The following is a 23,853-nucleotide window of genomic DNA, read 5'->3' as shown; positions in this document are numbered from 1 at the left end:
TTTTTTCTCGCCTCACCTTTTCGGATCTCACTCATCCACTCCAACTCAATACAGAACTCTCCCTTTCTTTTTTTCATTCCTTCGTCATAATCCCATTCTTCCATCGCAGTTTATCTCTGCATTCCTCCTCTTCTTTTTTTCAATCCCTCTTCACCAGCTCATTCCTTCGCCTCAACTCGACCCCAAATTCTCCCTCCTCTCGACTTGCTCTTCCAGTCCTACCGCTTCCCCATACCTGCCTCATCTCACGGCACCTGCATTAACCAACCTCACCTGTCCAAACCTGCCTCACCCACTTTCCGATCCTTACGTCACTGTGTCCTGCCTTCTTCAACTTAAGCAACAATCGCAAATGAGTTCCCTTGAAAAGCTACAGTCGTCGCCACTCCGCCGCCTCGCCGCCGCCTCCCTTTCTGGACAGTGACTCAGGATAAACCGCGCAAGGTCGTGACGTGGCCAGTGACGTCGGTGCCTCTTGGTCTGCCCTTTTTCTTCTCCCTCCCGCCTGCCTGTCGCTCCTCTGCTCCCCCCTCCTGTGCATGGTCTTGTACCCACCGCCCTTTCCTCCCTGCCTCCCTCCCTCGATCGCCTTCTTGCCGCGTGCCTCACCTCCAAGACCACTTTTTGCTGCCAATCTGGAGCAGCGTCATCACGAGACGCTGTTTGTGTTCTTGCTGCTCATTGTCCTGCCTCCTCTCTCTCTCCCTCCCTCCCTCCCTCCCTCCCTCGCCATGGTCATTCACTCCCTTATTCATGGTCATTCACTTCTTAATTGATACTTTTATATCAGTCCATGTTCTTACTCCCGCTTTTTATTCTCACACTTCATCATTTTCTTTTCATCATCAGCACTTTGCTTCTCCGTCCCTCTGCGCTTTTTTATCCTCCCCAATCAGTGCACGCTTGCCTCCTCTCACATGCCCACTAGCCCACGTGTCAGCTGTGACCTTTGGGGGGGTAAAAGGCACCCAGCTGACTAGTGACCCGCGGTGACCTCGCCCACGGGAATCGCCTTCAGCTCCGCCTCGCTTGCTATTGGAGAGTATTGCCTCCCCGCCCTTACCTTCGAATCCAAACTCGTGCATTTGCCGCATTTTGGTCTTAGGCTCACTGTGCTTGCCTCCCGTTCATATCCTCGCTCAGAAAAGATGATATTTTATTCAGAAAAGGTGACGTCTTAAAGGCATTTTTATAGCAATTACTGAATCCTTATGCAACACGAGACGCAAAAGAAAAGAAAAAGGTATCAACTTACGTCAGTACCCGCCAGAATATTACAGTTACACGTAAAGCCGAAAGGTCACTTCACCTGGCGGGCTGACTGGCTGGCTGGCTGGCTGGCTGGCTGACCGTCGCACGCAGGAGGATCAGCTGCACGTTGGTATAAAAAGAGTCACCGAACCTAACGCAGCAAGGACTACAGCTACGAGAAACGCGTAAAAAAGAAGCCACAAGTGCACCTTCTCCAGAACATGAGAAAATAAACCCTCACACTAATGCAGTAAAAGTAGTAAGGCTCCAGTCCTACCAGTCTCTTGCCTGTCTCTTAGCTGTCTCTCGCCTGTCTCTCCTTGCCCCTGTCTTACCTGTCCTTACTCACCATCTCATGTTTTATTTTTATTTTTTTACCACCCCACGCACACCTAGTCTATAAATGCGCACTACCTACTTGCTCTCACCTCCATGTCACCCTCTCGTACCCACTTATCACGCGTCCTCTTCCCCACCCACCACCGCTTCCTTCATATTAACATCCCATCGCTTTCCCCAACACACGTCTTGCCTGTTCCTGTCTATCAGTCACTTCCCTGCCCATGTGTCACTTCTTACCCATCCATCACTCACCTCTTCCTCGCCACCCCCTCGCACATTCCAGCATACACAAACGTCCTCTTCCAGTTTATTTGGTGAGGAAGTGAAGGAAATTTCCACACGTTTGCTGGTGGTTCTTTGTGTACACGGTATCAAGAACGATTTCCTCCGACTTTAAATTATGCCAGGAATGACGTGTGGGAAAAAACTGACTCAGGAGGTTGCGTCATACATTCCACTGCCGAAGAACGTTTTAATGTGCATAATTTATCGGTACGTAATTACATTCTCTCTCTCTCTCTCTCTCTCAAGGTCATAATTTTGTTGGCCACGTGTTGGTTCAAGCCAGGCGTCTTAAGGACGTGTGGGATGGTGTGAGCTTCAGAGAGAGAGAGAGAGAGAGAGAGAGAGAGAGAGAGAGAGAGAGAGAGAGAGATCTGTTGCCACGTATAATGACAAGATATTAAGTATTTATTTATATGCTAGATATATTTCCTTGACCTTGACGTTTTAACGATAGCAATTTGCCCTTCAACATGCTTTGATGTGTTTGTTGCTGCTGCTGCTGCTGCTGTTGGTGGTGGTGGTGGTGGTGGTGGTGGGCAGAGGCAGGATCACACTAAAGGCGATAAGGAGAACAACGAGATTAACGAATTCCGCAAAGTTCCGTGGCTTACGAGTATCGACAAGGATTTTTGCTGCTCTTAACGAGAGAGAGAGAGAGAGAGAGAGAGAGAGAGAGAGAGAGAGAGAGAGAGAGAGAGAGAGAGAGAGAGAGATATCTGCTTTTGATGATACGAATCTAAATTTCATTTCCGTAACGAATACGTCTAGGAAACATTTAAGATTTACTTCAAGTGAAGTGCTTCAAAGTTTACCTGTGTAATGGGTAGAGATAAGATTGTGTGTGTGTGTGTGTGTGTGTGTGTGTGTGTGTGTGTGTGTGTGTTAACAAAGCAGAATGTTTGTATACCAATGTGCGTGGGGGATAAGATGTGTACCTTTACAATGCAAATTTGCGGGTAGGACACGCGCGCTTGTGCGTGTGTTCGTATGTGTGTGAATATGCGTGTGCAGGAACATTAGGCAAGCAGCCAACAATCCCTCTAACTGCGCATGCGTCTGTCCCTTGCAGGTGTGAGTGAGCCGAGCACCCTCGACTCATCCTGTGGCCAGTCACAGCTCAAGCTCAGCAACGGAAGGACGTCGCCGCTCCATCTCCCTAGCGGTATGAATGAGAACCCTCCCGGCCCAGTGAGCTAGCAACCTTCACCGCGCCAGGCAGTGTTCTCCCACGACTTGAGTGTTCCGAGCCCCGATATCCCCTTCGTGCAGACTTCCAGAGAGACGAGAACAATGGCTGATGAAAATACAATACAGCAAACGGACCCTGAGATTGTCCCAGTCCCCGAGCAGACCCAGGACGGCGTGCCTCCAGTGTGCAAGTCGCGACTGTTTACGTGGCGCTTGCTGGGGGCGGTGCTGGCCCTCCTGGTAGTGTTGGGGTGGGTCTTCATCATCGTTATGCTCATCCTTGAGGAAAAATGGCAACTAGTATTGGTGGCGTGGCTCCTCCTCTACTCCGCCGCCCACTTCTGCTACTGGTACTGCAAGCGGCACAGCCTCCTCTCCCTCCGCAGACAGGTAAGCTGCCCAACCTATTCCTCACTTTTTTTTTTTTTTCATAGCCACTCGTTGACTCGTTGACGGTGAGGGTTAGTTGTTGACTTTGACGGGCGGACCTTTGGGGCTGGCTGTTGATAAATATCATTGTTGACAGGCAGGTGAAAATCTGTATTTATCTCTTGATAGTGTGCCTCGATTACCGATAACAGGTGTGCTGATTACTGTTGATTGACGTGAATTACGGTCGACTAGCATAAATCACTAATTCCCTTTGTCATTTGAGCACTAATTACTGTTGACAGGCAGACCTTATTATTAAGAAATGATAACTTACTGTCGATAAGTGAATGGATACTAATTATTGTTGCCATTTGCTATCAGTTGGTTATAAATGACCTGCAAAGTACTACAGCCACAGGTGACTTGGCAGATGGAAGGCTGCTGGTCAGTCTTCCCGGGTAAATAAATCTCCCTTAATCACCGTGGACAGGCATGCATCCGGTACCTCCTCCTAGCACCATTCATTGTTCTTGACATATACATAGAACATCCAATAATGACTTGCGTTACTTATAATGGACACTGACGGGTGACATTTCCAAGCAAAAGATAATCAGCACTTGCCTGTCGCCGAAGGTAAACAGCCTTGGGGATCACGAAGAAAAAAATTAATCCTATCTAACTTTGAACAACAGTACACCAATTTTTTTTTCTTTCTTTTTTCATCTATAACTAAATACTCGTAAGAAAGGAAATCCACACTCCTGGAATGACCGCCAGCATTCCAAACAACGAACGTCACCACAGTTAATGCTCCTCACGCTCCTCATGACGCCAAGGTCGCCGCTGGAAAATGTGGAACGCGTTTTTTTTTTTTTTTTTTTTTTAAGATGAACCGCGGCTTAACACATTTTTTTACGTGCGTGTGTGTTTGAAATGTAAAATTGATACCGGACTAGCAGACTGGTGCCGTAAAGGTGAAATACTGTTCGGTTACCGTCTGTATGTACGAAGGATTTTGTTTTATTACTTATTCTTTGTTATCATTTTTGGGGGGCGGCGATGGTGGATACTGAGAGAGAGAGAGAGAGAGAGGAGAGAGAGAGAGAGAGAGAGAGAGAGAGAGAGAGAGAGAGAGAGAGAGAGAGAGAGAGAGAGAGAGAGAAATTACTCATCATGCACCTGGTACATGTTTCAGCATTCAACAGCATCCTCTCTTCCGCCCCCCCCCCCCCCAGGATGATAACTTACGAGTAATAACCAGATCTCTCTCTCTCTCTCTCTCTCTCTCTCTCTCTCTCTCTCTCTCTCTCTCTCTCTCTCTCTCTCTCTCTCTCTCTCTCTCTCTCTCTCTCTCTCTCTCTCGCAGTTGTTACCCTTCTAATCCAGCCTTAGACCTCATACAAGTGCAGTGCAATTTAGGGTAAGGCCAAGACCTTTCACACCACACACCTCGTCCTCTTCTTCAGGCAGGACAGGAGTGACCGCCTGTCAGTGAAAACCCTTGTGTTGTGATGAGGGCGCAAACCTCATCCTGCTAAGTGACATGCAAGGACGTTACCAGTTAGCTTTATGTGTTTGTGTGTGTTTACTGACAAGGCCTATAGTATGTGTGTGTGTCTGTGTGTATGTGTGTGTGTGTGTGAGGTGAAGAAGGACATCATAGCGAAATCTAAATCCCTGCAGTGTGTGTTTGTGTGTCTGTGGGGGTGTCTGGCCCTGTGCCAACCCTGGATCCTGGCTGGCTGGCTCGCTGGCTGGCTGGCTGGCTGGCACTCCTGCGGTCCTTTCTACCACTCGAGGGCGGCGGCACCTCTCGACGCCAGCCATTTGTCATTTGCTTACCTCCTTCCCTCCTTCCTTCTCTTCACTCCGCCCTCCTTCACTTACTCTCTCCTCTCCCTCTGCCCTGTCTCTCCCTCCCTGCCTAGTCGAATGTCGAGTGTTGTTTAATTAATGGCTATCGGGTGTCGAGGTTTAAGGGCTTAGAGGAGGAAGACAAAGAGGAACATTTGCTTGCTCTCACTCGCCAGAGAGAGAGAGAGAGAGAGAGAGAGAGAGAGAGAGAGAGAGAGAGAGAGAGTATACATGAAAGCAGTGATTTGTATTCTTCTCTCGTGGGACCTCAACCTAATGTGTCAAGCAGTCAGTTGATATGTGTGTGTCTGTGTGTGTGTGTGTGTGTGTGTGTGTGTGTGTGTGTGTGTGTGTGTGTGTGTGTGTGTAACATAGGCTATATACTTTTAGAGATGCACGTCATAGAAAAGCAAGTAATCAGTGTTAGTCAAGTCATGATAAATAAATGCATCGAAAATATGTATATAAAATGTACATGACACACTTAACAACTTGTCCTCCTCCTCCTCCTCCTCCTCCTCCTCCTCCTCCTCCTCCTCTTCCTTCTCTTCGCCGTCCTTCTTACCTTCCTTCCTTTTTTTCTTTCTCCATCTCCTCTCCCTTTTCCGCTGTCTTTCTTCTTTTCTATCCCATCCTTCCATCCTCTCGTTCTCCTTCCTTCCTTCCTTTCCGTCTTCCTTCCTTCCTTCCATCTTTCCCTTCCTTTCTTTCTTTCCATCTCCCTTTCCGCTGTCCTTTCTTCTTTTATTCTCTTCCTCCCATCCTCTTTTTCTCCTTCCCTCTCCCTTTTCCGCTAACTTTCTTTCATTCTTTCCCTTCCTTCCATTTTTTCTCTCTCCTCACTCCCTTCCTTCGTCCTTCTGCCTTTCCTTACTTCCATGCTTTCGTTCTCCATCTCTGCCCCCTTTCCGCCGTCCTTCCTTATTTCCTTCCTTTCCCTTCCTCCTTCCTTTCCTGGCGCCCGCCCACGACATGGTCAAAATAACAACCGTTGCAATTCCTGTCCCTACCAAGCCTGGAATTCTCGACATTATGGTAGTTTAATGGCATCGTGAGAACCAGACGGGCCAGCATGTTAAGTAAAAGTCATTATTTTGGTCTCCCTTCCCTGTCTTTCTCCTCCTTCCTCTCTTCCTCTTCCTCGTTTTTTTTTTTTTTCGTTTTCCTTGTTTCTCTTCCTTTTTCTCTTCCGGTCATCATTCTTACCGTCCTTGCAGTTGCTCTTCCTGTCTCTTCTTTCATATTCTTGGCTATTTTCATTCGTTTTTTTTTTCCTCTTTTTTCTTTGCATTTTTATTTATTATTTTTTTTTTCGTCTGTTCCTTTTTTTCTGTTCTATCTTTATCTGTCTATCTTTTCCCCTTTTTTTTATCGTTCTACTTTTTTTCGTCTTTGTTCCTCTTTCTGCGCTATCTCTTATCTATATTTTTCTCGTTTTGTTTTTCTTGTCTTTCTTCTTTCCTTTCACTCTGTTATTCCTCTTTCTGATTAGCCTTCTATCTACGCACATCTTTTTAAATCTCTTCGTATTCCATGTCTTTCTTCCTTTCCCTTTCCATCTTCCTCTTCCTGCTTCCTCTGTCATCCATATCTTCCCTACACTACCATTTCTTTCATCCCCTGTCCTCCTTTCTATTCACTTTCTGCCTTTCCTTTTCTGGCCCACATTGCATTCATTTTTATCTCTTCTCTCCTTGTATATTTTCTCCTTTGTCTTCTTCATTTATTGCTCCGCCTTCCACCCATCTCTTCTTCGTATTTTCTCCTCTTTCCTGTCCTTCTTCTAGCCTCTCACTTTAATCTCCCGCGTCCGCCGCCTTCTTCTCCTCCTCCTCCTCCACAAATAGTTGATGACTCTACACGCGGGAGAGATAAGAGAGAATAATGTCACGGGAGATGGTCGGCCGAGTGGCTATCAGAGAAGTGGGCGGCGGCTTCTTGGCGTCACTGGGTCAAGCCGTCAAGGGTTGGTCGGCAGTCGGCAGTCAGACGTCAGGGGGGGAGGCTGGCGGGATTCGAGCTGTCGGGTCGCCGCAAGGATTTATTGAATGTTGCATTGTGGGGGCTATTTCTGTTTAGTTGGTTTTGTTTATTGTTTAGGAGTGTATTTATTTTATTAGTTTTGGGGAAGAGAGAGAGAGAGAGAGGAGGGGTGTTCATTGTATGTGTGTGTGTGTGTGTGTGTGTGTGTGTACTTAAGTGGCTGCGTTTCTTATCTCCTTCTTTTTCTGCTTGCCTGCCTGCGTGTTTGTTTGTATGTTCGTATATATTTAGGTTAACAAGTGCAATCAATGACTCACTTTCATCGAACAGGTGAATTATGATGAAATCCATTAAATTAGAAGATAAGTTATTTATAATGCAGTCAACGGCGACACGAAATAGCGACACCATGTTATTTTGATCAATGGTTATGAAAAAGTGACAACATTCTCTCTCTCTCTCTCTCTCTCTCTCTCTCTCTCTCTCTCTCTCTCTCTCTCTCTCTCTCTCTCTCTCTCTCTCTCTCTCTCCAAGTACGTCATTTCTAATTTACGTCATTGGCAACACGACAGGAATATTTAAACCCTCTTTGTACTCTCCCACCTCTTCCCTCCCTCCCTTTTCCTCTCCATTCCTATTTTCCTCCCATCTCCTCCGTTTCCCTCTCTCTCTCCCCCACCCTCATTTCCCTCTCGCACTCTCCCTCCTACCTTTTCCTCCTCCTACTGTTCTTTGTTACTTTTTTCCACCGCCATCTCTCCCCTTCTCCTTTTTCCTCTCTCTCTCTCTCTCTCTCTCTCTCTCTCTCTCTGCTTCCCTCCTAACTTACTTCTTTCTCCAAAATCCTTAATTAAACAGCTCATAATTTTGCATCTTTTTATCCATCAAACTGAGAGAGAGAGAGAGAGAGAGAGAGAGAGAGAGAGAGAGAGAGAGAGAGAGAGAGAGAGAGAATTGGATAGGGAACAGGACGGATATCTACCTTGAAATTCGTTCATTGAGGTTAATTAAGATCAAAGCAAAGATATCGATTACACTTCCACTGGCTCTCGTTGTGTTGGCATCAGTGTTTTTGCGGCGCTGTTTGTCGCCCAAATAGGTGCAGGACTCCAGTGGGCGCTCGGTCAATAGCTGTGGAGTGCCTCGTAGCCTCCTGTCACCACTGTAGAGCAAGACAAAGAGAGCAACAAACACTTAAAGCCACTTGGATTGACCAGGACTACCCTACCACCACCACCACCACCTTCTCCACTGCCTGTCACCACCATCCTCGCCGCCACCACCGTCACTGCTGACGCCATTACTACCACTACTTTCACCATCACAATCAATAATTCAGTGCATATTACTCACTCTGGATCATGTGAAGGTCAGCTTACCTACCTTCGGGGTGAGGAAAGTTAGGTTATGTTAGGTTAAGTTATGATTTACACATCCTTACTAACCTTGCCTAACATAACGTAGTTCACCGCTTTAAGTAACTGGATTGGCGGATCTCCATTTTATTTCCTGTTTCTTCTCTGGATTTTGAGTCCTAGGTCAGTATTTTTAAAAGTTATAAGGACAATTTTCAAAACACCACAGAAATGAATAGCCAGACTCCTATTGGTGACTTACAAGTGCATGATCTTTCTCCAATCAAAGCTACAATCATAAGAACATCCTTGAAAACCCTAATACCTTCCACTAGAGCCTGTTGAAAGTACCCTAGACACCGAAACATCTGTAAACCCTAAACCACAACAGAGAATATTTGATGCGTACCTCACCCTGCTATCTGCAAGACACACACCTTCCTGACCCGCTGCGGCTGTGTTTATTAACCACAGCTCGGTGCACGTGCCGACTCCCCCACCTTCCCCGCCTTGTCCCCAATATCGAGCAGGTTTTTCGCTATACGCTCTAGGAAGATGCGCTGGGTCAAATATGCGCGGGAGGTGAAAGGTGTTGACTGGTCGTGTTTTGTGCGCCGCAGCATGACCGGTGGTGGTGGGGAAGTGCGGGAGAGAGAAAGAGAGTAGCTTGTGGATTTGGGCCGCAATATTGATGAAAATGGAAGAGAGAGACAGGAATGGAAGGGTGTGAAGGAGAGATAGGGAGACTGACATGTGGAAATGGTCACTGCCAAACGTGTGCGAAGGAGGAAGAGGAGGAGGAGGAGGAGGAGTGGAATAGTGCACTGGAGCGGAAAGAGGAGGAGGAGGAGAGGAAAATAGAAGGTAAACATGAGGAGAAGGTTCGTGAGAGGGATGAAACGAGATAACATAAGATAAGCATCGAGGGAGGGGCTGAAGAAGTGAGGGGAGGGCGGAGGCGTGGAAGGAAGGAGTGAAGGAGGGAAGATTGCACATGCGCCTCGAGGGATGAACAAGGATGCTGCAGCTTGGCGAGCCAGTGGTGTGGTTAGACAACTTTTTATTTTCCTTGGAATATTATTGCGTGTGGATTTCCTTCTCTTGCTCACCAGTTTTCCACCCTGGTCCTCCTTCCCTCCCTCTATTATATTCCTTGCGTGTTATTCTCTCATTTACTGCATGTTTCTTTTGTTGTTATTGTTGTTGTTGTTGTTGTTGTTTGTCCTTCGTCGTCGTCTTTCCTCCTCATCCTCCTCCTCCTCTTTAATTACCCTCATTTTACCTTTCATCTATATTCCTTTTATCGGTATTCTTTATCTTTTTCCTTTCTCACATTCCCAAGTAACGCTTCTTGCATCCACTCTTACCGTTTTGCTATTGTCATTCTAACTAATATACTTTCCTCCCTCTTCTCCACGTACCTTTTTGTTTCCCATTGTTCCAAGTATTAGTTCATCTCCTCTTCAAGCAATACACTTCCCTGAACCTCAAAACCTAACCTTACTAGAAATCTTGGCAGCTTTTCCCTCCAGTCCACCATCTATCCTTCCTTCACGAGCAGAAAAAAGGGGGCGAAAAAAGAAACTACAAAATCTCAACCGAAACAGAGACTCATCGTTCATAAGGAAATGGTGCGCAAGTGGTGGTGTCGTTTGCCGCGTCGTATTTTCCTCGGCAGCTCCAGGAGATGGACCGTTGCGTCATTTGGTTACTTCCCCCACAAAGCGATACATGGAAGAGATGGCAGTGACCGTGGCCCAGCGAGAGAGTGGCGTGCTGACAAATGGATGTGTAGAGACAGACAGACAGACAGATGTAAATAGATACAAAGGAACACAAGGAAACGCAAACAAACGCTGACATGTTGGTTCTTCCTTACCTGGTTGTCTGTGATAAGCTACACTGTGTTGTCTGCTGTGAAAGATTTGGTCATTTTAACCACAAAGTTTAAAATATAAAATTAATTATGCGAGTGTATATGAAGTTGTCCATATAACATGTAATGAATATTCACACACACACACACACACACACACACACACACGTACGCACATAAATCCCAGAAACGTATCTACACACACTAACCCCACTAACGTATGTACACATATAAATCTACACGCACAAAGTTACACACATACATACTTACACATGGTTATACATTAATGAAAAACAAATACGTAGCAAATACACACACACACTCACACACGCACTAAGAAGGAAGGACAGGTTGGTAAGGACAACAAACGCAAGTACTATAATGAACCGGAAATGCGTAGACATCCTCCCGTCCTGGCTGATGCGCAGCAAGTTTCCACACAGGTACAGGTAACACCCCGCAGGAATCAGTCTCGTCATCGTCGTTACGCAGCAGGTGACGTCAAGCAAATCAACGGCAAACAAGGAAATGATCAAAGAAGTTCCGATTGAAAGTACAGAAACCCCCCCCTTGTGAAATGTCAACGGTTCCAAAACTTACCCTAAAGAATTCCAGTGTCTTTGTTCAGTTCGGGAAAACTCGTGAGTCTCCATTGAACTGCCAAAGGTGAATGTACGAGTACTGTAGATGAAAATAAAAGAGATCTCCCTACAAACCTGCAAAGGCTCAAAAACTTGCCCTAGAGAATTCCGATATTTTTGTTTTGTTTTTCTTTATATCGAAAAAAAAATCTGAAGGTCCACATTTATTGTCATGAATAAATGTACATACGTAAGAGTAGTTTCGATGAAAATGAAAGAGGAAATCGTACAAATTTGCAGCGGTTCAATAACGTGCCCTGATGAATCCCCGATGTCTTTGTTTAGTTCTGGGAAAAATAAAAATCCAGTCTTCATCGATTCGTATTAAGTATATGTGGTTGCGACACGAATTGCGAAAGTTCAATAGAGAAAAAAGAAAAAAAAATGAGATCTCTGATGCCGTTGTTTAGTTCGGAAAATATTTTTATGTATTCATCGATCTGACGTAAGTAAGTATACGTCTGTAATCTACGTCATTCCTCACTTGTTCGCTCAATTACAAAGATTCAAAGAACGTTAGAGAATCGCAAGGCGTCTTTGTTTAGTTCGGAAATTCTTCATCGATTTGTCATTAAGAAACATACGTACACATAATATCGGTCTCTCTTTCACTCGTTACGCTCAGCTTCCCGTGCTCTGGTGTTAATTGCCGTTACAAGCTCAGAGTGCGTTTGTCTTTTTTGTACAGCTGTGTTTTCATGTGAATCCCGTTGTTGTAAAAAAACGATAAGCTCGACGGGATGTGGCGGAGGTTGCCCCGCCTCGACCTTCACAAAGCATGTCCCGATCCCATCTATGTAGACAGCGAGTACGTTCGTGGTTCTGAGAATGTAGAAGGTTACTTTATTCCCCTCTTCAGTCCCTCTCTGTTTTATGTATGATTCGATTTCGTATACATTTGTCAGTTACTTCTTTGTTCTCAGTGTTTGCAACGTACTTTTATAGATTTGTTTATTTTTCTTAGACTTCCTTTTCTTGCGCTTTTATTTCGTCCTACGTTCACTTTTATTCTCTAGTATACTTTTTTTCACCAAGTCCACTTGTTTTTTCTACTCTTTTTTCCTATTTTTTTTCTATCACCTTTTCCGTAATTATTTTTTTTCTTCACTTATCTTCCTACTTTATAAACTACCTATTGTACTTTCTCTCTCTCTATTTTTTTTCATTCTCTTATTTCTAGTTTCTATGTTCTTTTCCTATTTCACTTCTGCTCCCCCTCTCTTTGTGCTCATCCACTGCTTGTTGCGCCTTCCTTAGCTTTGACTCCCTCCACTTGTGTCTCCCTCCAACCAGTACTAATTCCCCTGTAACTCAATGAATCACCGCCATTTACCTCCCCTCCTGCCCCTTTCAACACACATTCTCCCTCAATTAACATTTTCTGCGAGGAGGAATGGCAGAGAAAGTTCTAGAAGTGAAGCGTGACCTGATAGTAGCAGTTGTAGTAGTAGCGGTGGTGATGAAAGAGGGAAGATTTGTTGCGGTAAGAGTAGTGATGGTAGCATGTAGTAGTAGTAGTAGTAAAAACATCAGTAGTGTTAGCAGTAGTAGTAATAGTAGCAGTGATAGTGGTAGTAGAAGCAGTAGTAGTAGTAGTAGTAGTAGTAGAAGTAATTATCATCATAAGCATCATCAGCGACTAAGTTAAAATATGCGCTGTTTTTTTTTTTTTCTTTGCTTTGTTGGTAAGAAGTAACCACGTCTGTGTAGAAGAACAGGACGCAACTCCCCTGGCTTATGCCGCGCTATTGAGGATGAAAGTGCGTCAGATTTCTCGTTTTCTCTTTTTAAAATTAAAAGGCAGACTTGAAGAAAATGCGGTGACCTTGAGCTTAGCGGACAGACAGTGAAGTCTTTTTTCGTCACTCTGTTCCTCCTCTTCCTCCTCCCCCTCTTCTTCTTCCTCCTCCTCCTCCTCCTCCTTTTCATTTCTTTTCTCATTGCTTCCTTTCTTTCCTCCCCTCTGCCTCTCTCGCCTCCTCCACTCTTTTCTCTCCCCCTCCTGAAATTTACCACGTTTTCTTTTACTCTCTCTCTCTCTCTCTCTCTCTCTCTCTCTCTCTCTCTCTCTCTCTCTCTCTCTCTCTCTCTCTCTCTCTCTCTCTCTCTCTCTCTCTCTCTCTCTCTCTGGTCCGTGACGTAATATGTTTGTAGGTATTCAGGAATTCCAAATATACACGCTTTGTGAATATTGAAGTTATTGATGCTTGTCAAAGAGAGAGAGAGAGAGAGAGAGAGAGAGAGAGAGGGGGGGGGGGAGGGGGGAAGCACAGTTTGATTACAGCTTCGCTCAGCCTGGAAAACACGGTATGAAGAAACAAAGGAATAAGAAAGATATTCATGATGAAAGGAAGTCTGAAAATAGCAATGAAATGGAAGTGGGGAAAAAAATATCCGGCCTCTTTTTTTCTTACATTTCTTTTCTTCTCTGTCTCTCCTTGGCTTTTCCTGGACTAGAGGTGACCTGCGCAGGAAGGAAAAGACGTGACGCTCATAAAGAAGGTGAAGAAAACCCTGACGAATGACTGACCGATTTGCTACAGCACCCTCCTCCTTCTCCTCCTCTTCCTTCTCCTCCCCCCCTCCACCTCGTTATTTTCGTTCTCATCCTCTGCATACTTGGGAATCCACTGCATACAGATTGAGAGAGAGAGAGAGAGAGAGAGAGAGAGAGAGAGAGAGAGAGAGAGAGAGAGAGAGATTGTCACATGTTTCAGGATGTTAAAGGACACACACACACACACACACACACACACACACACACACACACACAGGAAGCATCACTCACTGTTACTGACGCTTGTCTTCGATATGGGACTCTCCTTTCTTCTCTCCTCTCTCTCCTTTTCTCCCTCTTAACTTCACTTCTTCTCTTCCTCCTCTCTTTCTCAACGACTTTTTTTGTGAGAAATCTGTATCACTATAAAAATCAGCTGCACATCTCCTCCTCCTCCTCCTCCTCCTCCTCCTCCTCCTCCTCCTCCTCTTGCTCCTCCTGTGCCTGCATTCCTCGCCTTCATGCATGAGCTCGCTCCACCACGGCCTTGATCCTGATATTGATGACTACATTTATTCCAACACGCAGACACAGACGTAAGGACAGAAGGCCGGAGAAAGATGTAACAAGCAAGGCCTGTATACTAAAACACTTCTGCGCCGCATCTCCACAACTTTCAAAAGGCTCTCGTTGAAGTTACACGGGCTCCTAAGGATGCATTTTTTACAGTTGTAGAGACGTATTAACGAGATTTCTACGTTATTAGCAGGAGAAACACGCCTGAGAACCCGGTAATCTCTGTGGCCTTTGAAAATGGTCGTGTTGAAAGAGCGTCTCGTTTTTTAATAGGAATTCAAGTCATCAGCCTGTGACACACAAATATGCAGACGAAAATTAAATGCCCTGCTGACTTCCACCTCTGACAGTCCAATACGTATTCCACTCTTGTCATTGTAAGCGTCTCATTAAAAGGTTTCTATCTGGAGTATAAAATTAATTAGCGTTTATTAACAGGAATATTATTAGATAGCGGTAGTGTTCAATTCATGTTAACGGTGATAGGCCAGGGTTAGGAGCACGCCACCCCTTGGATAGAACGTTTGGTGAGGTTTGGAAGATTTATCAAGAAATCTTTGTGATGCTACTAATGTTCTGAGGGTCCCGGGGCCACTAAGGGAAAGCAAGGAATGAAGTACCCTCTAATTATTTTCTATTTTCCAGTGAGTCCTGATAAGTGTAATGTTCTAAACTTTGCAATACTTTAAAGGAAGTTGCTCTCTCCTATACGTGATCAGTAAATTCTGCCGGCCGGTATTTGCAAGTCACACGTTTCCAGGAAGAACTCGCAAAACAGGGTAAACTAAGGAAATAAAAAAAAATGTGTATGATTTATTGACACTCAAATGTTTTTTTTTTTTTTCTTTTATCGTCAGTCATCAGAATAAAAAAAAATATAAACCCTAAAGGGGATGACTAATCTCAAACAGCCAAACTACTGCAAATCCTTATCTGTTTTAAGAGGAATTATAACAAACCTCAATGACAAAACCACTAAGAATGCATTAAAGCACTTAGGTAATATTCTATTTTTTCTCATCAGTCAGACAGTGGGGACAGCATTCTCAGACATTAGTGGAAGCTACTTAGTTTTTATCAGGGCACAAAACGTTTCAGTGTCACGGCCCGTCTTAACACGACCGGTCACTCAGCATCCGCTTCTTTTAACGGTGCCAAAAAGAACGTAAACACACCACAGGATGTTACTGGACGACAGGGACAAATGAAAGCCAATCTCGTAGTATCAGAAAGAAATATTTACCAATAGTTGTGGGAGGATTTGATGAAATACGAAACACAGAGAGAGAGAGAGAGAGAGAGAGAGAGAGAGAGAGAGAGAGAGAGAGAGAGAGAGAGAGAGAGAGAGAGAGAGAGAGAGAGAAATGGGGGTTGGATATATATAGATAGGAAAAAAAATACCTACCTTCTAACAGTAGTAGAAAAAACATCTGTAACCTTTCCTATTTTCATAATCCCCAACCGGACTTAATTCTCAACCGGATCTTCTCTTGCAAAGGTTGGAAATAAAGGTCTTAGCGATGCCGACTTGAATACAGAGGTGAAAATAGGAAAACTTCATGATGGAGGAGAGAGAGAGAGAGAGAGAGAGAGAGAGAGAGAGAGAGAGAGAGAGAGAGAGAGAGAGGAGAGACCCGGGACATCCCCCAGCGATTGGAAAAAAGTGGTTGTGTAAGATCATTCAGCTGCAAAACGAAAGGGAAAGTTTGGCACGTCTTACTCTGACGAAAGACTGACACGGAGGAAGAAAAGAGTGCTCAAGAGGCCTCATTAGTACAGTCATGAAGAAACACAGCAAGAATGACCCGGGTAGGGAAATTTAAGCGTTATTCTTGCTTCTCGGGTCTTTTTTTTTATGTAGGAATGATAGAAGCGTTAATTGAATCCTCTTATAATTAAATGATGATGGGTGTGAAAAGGAGACTGACCCGTATTCAGAAACGCTTTGCTCTCTCACCACGACTATTTTCAAAGGCCACAGAGATGATTAGCCGACTTCCCAAGAGTGTTTCTCCCGTTAATAATGTAGAAATTTTGTTAATCTGTCACTAGAATCTTCAGAAAAAAAAAAAAAAAAACACCCTTAAGAGCCCGTATAGTGGAGGTGCCGCTCATAAGTGCTTCAGGACATAGACCTGAGAGAAAATGGTCAAGGGACAGGAGGATGTGAATAAAGTTTGGAAGGATGCCGGTCTGATAACGCGCTCCGTTTATGTAAACAACCAGTGTTCTGATGAGCCAAGCCTGTACATACAAACGTTCATTGGCTGTACATAAGCTGCCTTCATCACGTCACAGTTACGATACAATACGTCATTAAATTCCTGTCGGATCATTGGCTGAGGATGACGGCACCCCATCGGTCCTTACCCTCGTCCCCCGCACCCATACATAGGCAGTTAGTGGTGGGCGATCCCCGTAAGGCTGAGTGTGGAGTTGAGCGTTGCTTGTTTACTGTCAAGATACTTCGCTTTTTACATTTAAAGGAGAAACTGCTGGACTCTTGAAATAACATAGATCCAGTTGCATAACTCAGTGGTGTGTGTGTATGTGTGTGTGTGTGCGTGTGTCTGTCTGTGTCTGCAGAAGGCTAAAGAAAGAACACGCACATTACAGCGTGTGCTAAGACGACGGCCAGACTGAGGAAAGTCAGGTAAAGGAAAGGAAAGGAAAGTTCCATTTTATTTTATCTTCTTTTGAATAGTAATAAGAAAACTCACAAATTCTTGACTCACGCCTTGAGCTTTCATTTGTACAATTAAAAGACCAGAGATAATTAGTCAGATTCTAATAATTTTTTTCATTAATGATACGAAATCTTTGTTATAATTATAAAACACTCTTGAAAATCCTAATATCTTTCACTGGATCTTGTTTACTAAAGTAGTCAAAACAAGGCGTCAAAACGTTAGAGAATATGAACCACAGATGCGATTTCTGATAAACAGATGTTCATAAGTGTTGGGGTTTGAAAGGCGTGGGGACGAAGAGACCAATGAACAGACAGAGTTGGAGTAACACTGACAGATAAGACTGAACTGACGATGGGATTTTAGAAGCTTAAGGAGGGTTTTGATAGTCTCTTATTATGCGTCACACTTTATTTACACTCACGCCATGAAGTCTTGTCTTCCCTTGTTTCAGGAACACTTTTCAGTAACTCTCTCTCTCTCTCTCTCTCTCTCTCTCTCTCTCTCTCTCTCTCTCTCTCTCTCTCTCTCTCTCTCTCTCTCAAATGCCCGCTATGATATTACGGAATATTTAGGGCACAAATGTAGAGGTGGGAGTAGCCAGCATTCAGGCAGTGTGGTGGACAGTCCTGTTATGCTCACTAACGAATGTGTCTTCCAGCAGATCCGCCTGCGTGTGTTGACCCGCATTGGCGAGTCCAGCGAGAAGGTAGATGACACGCCGCCCACTTACGACGAGGTGATGGATACGGAGGCGCCGCCCCCCGCCTACTTTACCGTCGTTGAAGAAACTCAGAAGGCCTCCGGCTCCTCCTCATCCCTCGAAAGCATGTCCGCCCCAGCGATGGGCGTGGCCACAGTCTCCGGCATGGTGCACCAGGATGCCGCAGCCACCGAGGCGAAAGAGTACCTGCAGCGTCCCCCGGCGTACCAGACGCCGAGGCATATGAGGAAGATTTCGCCGCGGATATTGCCCGGGGTGCACCAGCTCCGCGCACCCACGGACTCCGCCGTCACAGCCACCGCCGCCGCCACAGCCATCGCCACAGTGGCCGCCGCCGTCACTGCCACCACGCCCACCCAAGTCGCTGACGAGACGGAGGCGCTGGAGGAGGATCCGATCCGAGGCCCTATCGTGAGGCACTTGAGGTCGACGACCATCGCTACGTTGGATGTGTCGTCGACCGAAGACGTGACTCCGTCAGTAACAAGAAGCGCCTCTGGGCACGATGACGAGGAAATTGACCTTCAGGCACCGACCACCGCCATCCCAGGCTTCCCCTAGACTTACAGTGCCATGGACTAAATTATATGATAAATTATACAAACATTGCGGGTGATAACATGTACAAACTATTTGTACTGTGCAACGGTGTACAAATTTAGTCGTCATTGTCATGATTGTGATCATGCGCTCAAGGCCATTCTTGTTACCATTTAGTATTAAGGTTATTATTAATAATGTTACTCTTTGTGTTGTTGCCTTGTTGTGGCGCCGCGCCTTCGCTGCGCCTTGTGAACAAAGGTTCTGTGATGCCTGTATATACGATATACTTATTTGTATTTTACTACACAACAAAAGCTTCATAAAAATTATTAAATATGCAAAGAAATTACTGATGTCTTTCAATACCTACTGAAGAACTTCCCCTAACACCTGAGAGAGTATGGCGAGACTGTTAAAGAAACCACGAAGGAAACGATATCGCATGTGTGTCATGAGCCTTCAGCAGCTTGTCTATTCATGACTGTAGCAGCTGATAGCAGAAACATAATCAGATTAGGTTATACGTCTCCTTTTTTTGCACCCCGTGTTGTCCGTGCCCCTGCATCTATCCCCTACCCGCTCCCTCCCCATTCTGAGGTACTTAATGCGTGGTGACAAGCCTTCCTATGAAAGAAAAATTATTGTCGGAAGGACAAAGGCCAGTGGCAGTAGCACAAACAATAATGGCAGTAGTAGTAGTAGTAGTAGTAGTTGTTGTTGTTGTTGTTGTTGTTGTTGTTTTTGTTGTTGTTGTAGTCGAAGGGGGGGAGGAAGAGGAGAGCCATCTGTCACGTTCTTACTGTCGCCTTACCTAACGGGATGGAGAAGTGGCAGATGGTGGTCAGGAGGATGAAGATAAAATTCTTCATGTTAGATTTTCACTGACATTCAGGACCGCCCCTGCAATTTGTGTTTTAGACCTAGTTCTAACAAACAGATGAAACAGAAAGGCAAAAACTGGAAGACTTCGGAAAACAGTAAGGATCATCTAAACAAACACAGCTTGATAATGGATTCACATCATAACTTCACATACCTCACAAACTTGTTGAGTTTTTATAGTAAAGTCTATGAGGCAGCAGATAATGTGGATGATTATGATAACACACCTAAATTTAAGCAAGCGTCTGATAAGGTGCCTCACCAAAGGCTCTTGAGCAAGATTAGGGCGCATGAAATAGATGGGATCAACTCACGGTTAAACGACAGCCAACAGTTACAATAAATGGCTACAAATCCGAGTATGGATAAGTTATCAGTGTGTTACCTCATGGGTCTGTTTTAAAACTACATTAGTTTTTAATATACGAGTATGTTAATGATTTAGATGATGAAATTATAGTAACATTAATAGATTTTGTAAACGATACGAAGACAGGTTAATCAGGTCAGATTCTGATGCAACCACCCTGCAGACAGACTTCGATAAGATGCACAGATGGACAAACCGGTGACGAGTGTTATTCGGTATTGGCAAATACAAGGTACCGAACATTGGTGGAGGAAATTTACTTAATAGGAACACAATAAAGAACGAAGCCCTGGTAAGATCAAAGAGCGAAAATTATTTAGGAATTATATTTAGCTCAGATTTCCGTCAGAGAAAATAATGTATAGAATCCAGAAATAAAGCTAATTGTGTATTAACATCAATCTTTAGTAGCGTCAAATGCAGAAGTCCCTAACTATCATCAAAACTGTACATCGCACTGATCAGACCTCATCTACACTATGCTGCGCAGTTGTGATGTCCATATTACACCAGTGATATAGGTTTGTCAGAATCAGTACAGAAGAGAATGACTAAAAAGATACAAAAGGCGTGAAATATTTTTTACGAGAGATTAAGACTTAGACTTACATTCATTAGAGACCCATAAATCAAGTGAGGGTATGATAAAGGTGTTCAAGTTGCATAGTGGCTATAACAAGGTTGACATAAACAAAATCCTCAGCGTTAGCAATCAAGCTAGGACTAGAAGTAATGAGTTCAAGCTTAATAAAGTTGGATCTAAAAAAAAAGAAAAAAAAAAGTATATAGAAATATTCTGAAATAGAGTACTAGATGATTAGAATTACCTCAATAATCAAGTTGTTAGTTCTGAGTCACTAGGAGCTTTTAAAAGATTAGATAAATATATGAACAGGGACAGGTGGATCTAATATGTAAGCATGTTTCATACAGGGACTGCCACGTGTAGGCCTATTTGTTTCTTGCAGCTTTTCAGTGTCTTTGTTTGCTCGTGTTGTGGCAATGATGACGATAACAACAATAACTTCACCGTTAGTCAGCAGTCTTTCTACCAAAATTAGATAGTAGTAGTAGTAGTAGTAGTAGTAGTAGTAGTAGTAGTAGTAGTAGTAGTAGTAGTAGTAGTAGTAGTAGTAGTAGTAGTAGTAGTGGTGGTGGTAGTAGTAGTAGTAGAAGTAGTGGTGGTAGTAGTAGTAGTAGTAGTAGTAGTAGTAGTAGTGTAATGAGGCTTTGAGGCATCACGGAAACACCGAGAGACTGATCTGAAGAAGGGATAAATTCACTGCGGAAGCCGCCCTTGTTTGGGATCGATCGGCCTTGACTGTCCTGGCATTAGAGCATCACAGCCACAACCACCACCACCACCACCACCACCACCATCAACACCATCATCTAAAAGCAACACAAATTAAAGAATATAACTATATTGCGATTCACTGATGTGCATGACACCAGAGCAAATGTCACCTAAACTAACATCAAAAGGCCGTATATTGTCTTGATCTGCTCCCATTTGCTTGTATCTCACATTCTATGATAACGTGGCACAGTTGTCGGGACGCCCTGCATCCGTCAATCAGTCAAGTCAGTCCGTTCATTGATAAGAGAGCTTCGGTGTGGGCGGTATCAAGGCTTTTATAGATTTTCTTAACCGCCTTTGGAAACACTTAATTGGGTCAGATTTTGGAATGATTGCGTAAGTACGGTGTGTAGGCAATCTTCCGTTTATTGTTTTTTTTTTATTGTTAGAGAGATCGGGCAAGGGGAAAAATATATTGTTCCCTAAAAGAATGAGAATGAGAAGAACCAGGAGGGAAGGGTAATTTAGTTTCTGAGTGGTTTGATGCTCGTCTTTTGTAACAGTTCGTCATAGGAAAGAGGAAACACAAACACTGGAGTTAACCAGTGTAAGGGATGAAATAATGAAGATACAGTTTAACTCTTGCGTTAGGAAAGTGGGCAAAATAGGGATGAGAGGAATTATACTGTCTTGTGTAGAGAGGATAGCTCATCAGGCCTACAAGTGGCAGCTCCTGCAGACACATGAAATTTGGCTCCCCTTTCCACCCACAGATCAGTGGTGAGTGTTTCCGTCTGCGCAAGAAAGTAAGTGAGACAGAATGAAATGCAGTTTAAATAACTGAGTATGTATATGCATTTTAAGGACTTTTTTTTTTCATACATTCTAGATTTTCTGAATAGGTCCCCCAACAATAACGCATTTTCTTTCTCTATCAAATGGGGAACTTAAATAATACTCGAGTACATTAAAGATATAATTGTATATACATGGCATTACTATTTTAACTATCTTACATCTATATAATTATGTCTACGTTATTGTTTACATTATACACCCTTGCTTGACAGTAACATCTTTAGAGAGTAGCCTATTTTTATACGCAGCGTCCCTGGTGAGTGGCGAGGCTCACCACATGTAAACAAAACAACGTGCGCTGTGAGGGTGTGCTGACCGTGAGCTGCTGGACTATCGCAGCCCTTATAATACTAAGATCAAGTGAGCTGCTGGAGGAAGACTGCTGCATCACACAAGTCACTTCACAATATGTCTAGAATAGTGGTGAAGAACCTTCCTAAACAGGTGAGGTTCCTCTGCAAGGTGATCACACTTGTGCCATCCAACATCTTCCATCATCCAGGGTCATTTTTTTTTTTTTTTTTTTGTAAGCAAGGATGAATCGGTAAAGCTAAACATAACCTAACGTTAAACCCTCTGGGGGCTACCTTCCAAAGCAACAAGGATATGTGAGGCATTAATCTTGTAAGGCATCAAATCTGTTCTCTAACCTTATTGAGGAGACTCACTCAATGCTGCTGGTTCTATTCCTGGATGGCACGAATAGTTTGGCTATATTTACAAACAAATGGAGAATATTGATCAGATGAGCAACTTGGCATATGGATCACCAGAAAGGGAAACAGTTTTGTGTATGTTGCATTCCATGATATGGCGACCTTTATTGGATACATCATTCACCTCATTAGAAGTAAGTTATATGATTATTTCAAGGCTAAATTTGACACTAACTTTTCAGATAAGTCAAGAGGAACTAAAGAACCACTTCAGTCTGAAGGGAAGCATCACAGATGTAAGATTGATCCACAAAAATGGGGAGTTTCGCCGGTATGCTTTCATCGGCTATGAGGGCGAGGGTGATGCCAGTGCAGCATGTGACTACTTCCACAACACCTTCATCAAGCAGGCCAGGGTGATGGTGGAGATGTGTCATGACTACAGTGAGTGACTGGTGGTTGATGTGTCTTACCCTCTACACCTAACCACTGACTGCTTTTTTTGTGACTGTGGTATCCTGCAACTATTTATGAGACAGAGAATAACCACATGATTAAATCAATTGATGCTTGGGGCTCTGTACTTTTCATTACTTACATCCTCTCACAATAGCACAACCTCATATGATGAATGATTCACACCACCTTGCTTTAGAATAAATAGCTTTTTATCTGCATTGAGGTTTCACATAAAAGGCAATATATAGAAGAGAAGAGGAAAGATTTTTAGGAATGTGTTGCTTCTTGACTGCCAGGACACAACTGAGTACCAATGCTCCTTCCTCCCTTCCTCAGTTCTGTCCCATGGTGTCAAGAAACTAAAGGCTAGAGATAATCATTGGATCATTTGGAATTTTTTGGTCAGGTTGCTGAAATTAGAGAGTATTGTATTATGTGCTGAATGAATATCTGCTATTGTACAGTGATACTCATTCCTCATGTTCTTGCAGGCAGTAAAGAAAGGCCGGAGTCATGGGCAGAGAAGAAAAAGAAAAACAAAGAAAAAAAATCCAACAAATCACAATTGAAGGAGGCAAGTACAAACAACAACAATGAAACAGAGACTAAGAAAGAAGGAAAGAAAAAGAAAGAGAGGAAAAAAGATGAAGACTCCTTGAAAGAAAAGTTACTTGGACAGTACAAGGATGACCCAAGCTTTACTGAGTTTCTGAAAGCCGACAAGAAGGGGGCAAAGGAGGGGGAAGGTGCTGCAGTATTTGCTGAGCAGGAGAGCAGCAGTGAAGCAGAGGAGGAGGAGGACCAGGAGGAGGAAGAAGAGAAAGAAGACAAACTAGCTCAAAAAAAGAATGTCTCAGACCAAGATGTAAGTAATATTTTTGAAGACTTTCTTGCCACTGAATCTGCATGTAAAAGAGAGAGAGATAGAGAAGAAAATAGTTGGACAGTTAAAATCAGCCTAATTCCACGAAGAGTATGGCAGTCCTCATGGCTTCATTGGTAAAGATTGATGTACGTTGAGTGCCTTTTTGTTGGTTCATTTCCCTTGCATTCCTCTTTCATGGCCTAACCCTTCAAATCAATTTCTCACTGATTCAGAACATGAGTTTTTGTTGAGGCCATTGCAAAAATACTTTATTTTGTGGAAA

At 43.9% G+C, this 23,853-nt stretch overlaps 2 protein-coding genes across 5 annotated transcripts in view; both read left to right on the top strand.

Annotated features, from left to right (window-relative positions):
• The window catches only part of LOC135110578 (uncharacterized), a 52,453-nt gene extending 33,924 nt beyond the window's left edge, over positions 1-18,529 (top strand). For 2 of the 4 annotated variants that reach the window (XM_064023033.1, XM_064023034.1), the window contains exons 2-3: positions 2,948-3,456; positions 17,578-18,529. In XM_064023033.1, the coding sequence (XP_063879103.1) occupies positions 3,169-3,456; positions 17,578-18,198 (909 nt within the window). In that variant the 5' untranslated portion in view covers positions 2,948-3,168 and the 3' untranslated portion in view covers positions 18,199-18,529. Of the gene's footprint in view, positions 1-2,947; positions 3,457-17,574 lie in introns of all 4 variants that reach the window. The other 2 variants (XM_064023031.1, XM_064023032.1) reach the window with 1 other exon arrangement.
• A 3,317-nt stretch (positions 18,530-21,846) lies between these two features.
• LOC135110575 (probable RNA-binding protein 19) overlaps positions 21,847-23,853 on the top strand; it is a 70,955-nt gene continuing 68,948 nt past the window's right edge. The window contains exons 1-3 of the mRNA XM_064023025.1: positions 21,847-22,034; positions 22,489-22,690; positions 23,197-23,570. Of these exons, the coding sequence (XP_063879095.1) occupies positions 21,999-22,034; positions 22,489-22,690; positions 23,197-23,570 (612 nt within the window). The 5' untranslated portion in view covers positions 21,847-21,998. The remainder of the gene's footprint in view (positions 22,035-22,488; positions 22,691-23,196; positions 23,571-23,853) is intronic.

The sequence above is a fragment of the Scylla paramamosain genome, chromosome 20 (assembly GCF_035594125.1).
Source record: "Scylla paramamosain isolate STU-SP2022 chromosome 20, ASM3559412v1, whole genome shotgun sequence".
Taxonomy (NCBI): Eukaryota; Metazoa; Arthropoda; class Malacostraca; order Decapoda; family Portunidae; genus Scylla; species Scylla paramamosain.
This window is presented reverse-complemented; position numbering and strand designations above follow the sequence as displayed.